Source organism: Miscanthus floridulus, chromosome 8 (genome assembly GCF_019320115.1).
Source record: "Miscanthus floridulus cultivar M001 chromosome 8, ASM1932011v1, whole genome shotgun sequence".
In the NCBI taxonomy this organism is placed as follows: domain Eukaryota; kingdom Viridiplantae; phylum Streptophyta; class Magnoliopsida; order Poales; family Poaceae; genus Miscanthus; species Miscanthus floridulus.
The window spans coordinates 79015432-79019030 of record NC_089587.1 but is presented as its reverse complement, the minus strand read 5'-3'; the positions used below and the strand labels follow the sequence as shown (position 1 = coordinate 79019030).

Here is a 3599-nt window from a genome sequence, read left to right as displayed (position 1 = left end):
AAAAATTCATACTCATTAAATCACGTATAACTTAGTTATAGATTTATTTAGGTGTATGCTTGTTAAAAAGTACATTCCATGCTTGCAAAGCTTTCATCCATTTCACTATCTAATTCGCTATCTTACTGTTAGGAGCAAACTTAATAATTGATGTCACACCTTTGTACACCTATGTATGGGAATCAGATAAATCACAAATTAATTGATGATGTACGCACGGTTTAAATTCTTTGACTTGATATGGGTACTCATATTTTTCTAAACCGATGCGTGCCCATCGATAATGAGACGCTCGTGGTGACTTCATCAATTTTAAGGTTTGTGGTTGGATGGGTAACGACTTATATATTAGCTGCATATATATAATTATGTATATATATGTTATATCCTCCAAGGCTGGATCGATAAAATTTGTTCAGACTTGGTCAGATATGTCGTTGGAGGATCACATGCAAGTAGAGACATCCATACGTGTAAGCATGTAACAGTCCATATTTGTAGGCAGCCAGAGCCATGATGCGAAAATAATGGTCCCCCTTGGCTAAAGATACACCATAAAAGACAAACCCTCCTGCCGATCTGCTCAGCTTCTAATAGTCCGTCCCAGCTCTCTCTTCCGATCGATCTGACGAGCGAGCGAGTTTCTTCTTCTGCTCCGGCGGCGGCGACGACGACGACGACTTGGATCCTGCATTGCTTGCCTCACGATGAGAACCGGCAGCTGGAGATCAGCCATTTTTATAATAGGCAAGTCAAAAGTTTCCTCGATCAGCTCGTCGATCACATCATAGTACATATATATAGCCACCATGGAAACATGGATCATGGCGGATGGAAGAATACATATATGAAGTGCTGCTGATCCGATCGATCCATGGGTGCGTTGCATGCATGCAGTGGCGGAGATCGGTGAACGCTTTGCCTTCTACGCCGTTGCCGCCAATCTGATCACCCTTCTAACGGGACCCCTGCAAGAGGGGATCGCCGCCGCGGCTGCGGCCACCAACGCGTGGAGCGGCACGGCGCTGATGCTGCCGTTGCTGGGCGGCGCCATTGCCGACCTGTGGCTCGGAAGATATCTCACCATTATCTTGGCGTCGCTCCTGTACACCCTGGTAACCAAAAACTACGGACTACCTAGGGACATGTGTGTTCTTTGCAATTAGTAAGATAATTTGATTTTAATATTTAATTGCTGGATGGAAAATGCATCAATGCATGCATGCAGGGTTTAGGCCTGCTGGCCGTGTCAACCTTGGTTGGGCACCACTGCAACACCGCCAGCGAGAAGTGCCCGCCGCCGCCCACCGTCCAGGTGACCCTATTCTACGTGTCGCTCTACATGGTGGCCGTCGGTGAGGGCGGCCACAAGCCGTGCACGCACGCGTTCGGCGCCGATCAGTTCAGCAAGAGCGACCCCGGCGAATCCGTCTCCAGGGGCTCCTTCTTCAACTGGTGGTACTTCGGCGTGTGCGCCGGCACCGCCGCCACGCTCCTGGTCGTCAGCTACGTGCAGGAGAACCTCAGCTGGGGCCTCGCCTTCGCCATCCCGTGCGCCGTCATGGCCTGCACCCTCGTCGTTTTCCTGCTTGGTACGAGGACGTACCGGTACACCGACACGAGCGGGACGCGCAGCCTGTTCGCTTACGCCGCCGAGGCTTTTGCTGTCTGGCGGCGGCGCCGGCGGAACAGAAGGTTCAGGGCTGCAGGTCGCACGGACATCAGGTACTGTACGTAGTTACCTGCACACGGTGTACGTTGGATGTCACTGATGTGCCCTTTTACTGAACGCCGATGTGTGCAGCAGCAGCAGCGATGAGGAGGCGCAGGTGGCAGCGACGACGACAACGACGAACACAGCCGTCGTGGTCAGCGAAGCCAAGGACGTCCTCCGTCTGTTCCCGATATGGGCGATGACGCTGGTATACGCCGTGGTGTACTCGCAGTCCATGACGTTCTTCACGAAGCAGGCGGCGACCCTGGACCGACGCGTCGGCGAGCTGGTGAAGGTGCCGGCGGCGGCGTTGCTAGCCTTCATCAGCATCACCATCATGGTGCTCGTCCCGGTCTACGACCGCGTGGTCGTCCCGCTGTCGCGCCGGTACACGGGCCGGCCGTCGGGGATCACCATGCTGCAGCGCATCGGAGCGGGGATGTTCCTCTCCATCGTGTCCACGGTGATCGCGGCGCTCGTCGAGGAGCGCCGGCTCCGGGTCGCGCGTGACACCGGGCTGACCGACAAGCCCAAGGTCCAGCTGCCGATGAGCCTGTGGTGGATGGTGCCGCAGTACGTCGTGTTCGGCGCCGCCGACGTGTTCGCCATGGTCGGCCTGCAGGAGTTCTTCTACGACCAGGTGCCTGACAGGCTGCGCAGCATTGGCCTGGCGCTCTACATCAGCATCTTTGGCATCGGAAGCTTCGTCAGCAGCGCGCTCGTGTCAGGCATCCACCGGGCGACGGCAGCGAGGGGCCAGAGCTGGTTCTCAGATAATTTGAACCACGCCCACCTCGACTACTTCTACTGGCTGCTCGCCGCGCTCAGCGCGCTCCAGTTCTTCGCCTATGTGTTTTTTGCGTGGAGATACAAATATAAGAACGTTGGAGCCGAGCACATGTGACATAGTATTAGGATGTAAATGACATTTTTCTTCCCTATTAATTACGATACCTATTACCGGAGGATGTAAATACGTAGTATAGGTGATATGATACCCACTAGTGGAGGATGTAAATGACCAAAGCCCTTGGAGCAACTTCACCGGACTAAGAAAAACAATCATTTTTCTAAAACCTGTCACATGCGGGGGCGCTCAATCGCAGAAAGTTTTATTCATGCGGCAGAATTGTCTCAGCATTGTCATAAGCGGAAGATGCCATCTATTGCTGTAAAGATTGATTTTGCCAAGGCCTTGGACACCGTTCACTGGGATGGACTTCTTCGGGTTCTGCAGGCAAGAGGTTTTAGCTCCAAGGGGCGAGATTGGGTTCTACACCTGCTCAGTTCAACTCGCTCAGCTATTCTTGTCAACGGCTGTCCTGGTCCGTGGATTACCTGTAGGCGCGGGCTGCGTCAGGGCGACCCACTGTGGCCGTTCCTATTCTTAATCGTTGCAGATGTATTACAACGGCTGATCCAAGGAAGTAGCGACTCTGTGAGACATCCTGGCTGACGGAGTTCCATGCCCCGTTCTTCAGTATGCGGACGACACACTTGCATTGTTGTGCTCCGTGGTGATCCAGAAGATGTGCAAAGCCTCAAGGTAATCCTGGACAATTTTGCTGCTGCTACGGGACTGACAATCAATTACAACAAGACCACGGCAGTTCCAATTCATATGAATGAAGCCAAGGCAGCACAATGCATCTCTATTTTAGGTTGCAGACGCGAAAGCTTCCCACAGACGTACCTGGGGTTACCTCTTTCTGTGCACAAGCTCGGGCCTTCTCGCCATGCCATGCATTGACAAAACTGATCGCTACCTGGCGGGATGGCAAGCCAGCCTGCTTAATGCAATGGGAAGAACGGTTCTGAGTAACTCAGTTCTTGATTCCCAGCTTATGTATGCAATGTGCGCCCTGCAACTCCCGCCCGGGGTCAT

At 53.2% G+C, this 3599-nt stretch overlaps 1 protein-coding gene across 2 annotated transcripts; it reads left to right on the top strand.

The window, feature by feature from the left end:
• The first annotated feature begins 593 nt into the window (after positions 1 to 593).
• On the top strand, positions 594 to 2753 carry LOC136472696 (protein NRT1/ PTR FAMILY 5.10-like). 2 transcript variants are annotated; one of them, XM_066470399.1, is made up of 4 exons: positions 594 to 747; positions 898 to 1115; positions 1229 to 1725; positions 1808 to 2753. In XM_066470399.1, the coding sequence occupies exons 1-4, from the start codon at positions 708 to 710 to the stop codon at positions 2616 to 2618; spliced, it is 1566 nt and encodes a 521-aa protein (XP_066326496.1). In that variant the 5' UTR covers positions 594 to 707; the 3' UTR covers positions 2619 to 2753. The 2 variants fall into 2 exon arrangements, with proteins under 2 accessions (XP_066326496.1, XP_066326495.1); XM_066470398.1 differs by having other exon boundaries at positions 1805 to 2753.
• The last annotated feature ends 846 nt before the right edge of the window (positions 2754 to 3599 follow it).

Bases quoted from the DNA above. Each gene is read 5' to 3' on its own strand.
- LOC136472696 (XM_066470398.1), top strand. From the start codon at position 708: ATGAGAACCGGCAGCTGGAGATCAGCCATTTTTATAATAG. The intron at 1,116-1,228 runs GTAACCAAAAAC...GCATGCATGCAG, and splicing joins CGTCGCTCCTGTACACCCTG to GGTTTAGGCCTGCTGGCCGT. The intron at 1,726-1,804 runs GTACTGTACGTA...CGATGTGTGCAG, and splicing joins GCAGGTCGCACGGACATCAG to CAGCAGCAGCGATGAGGAGG.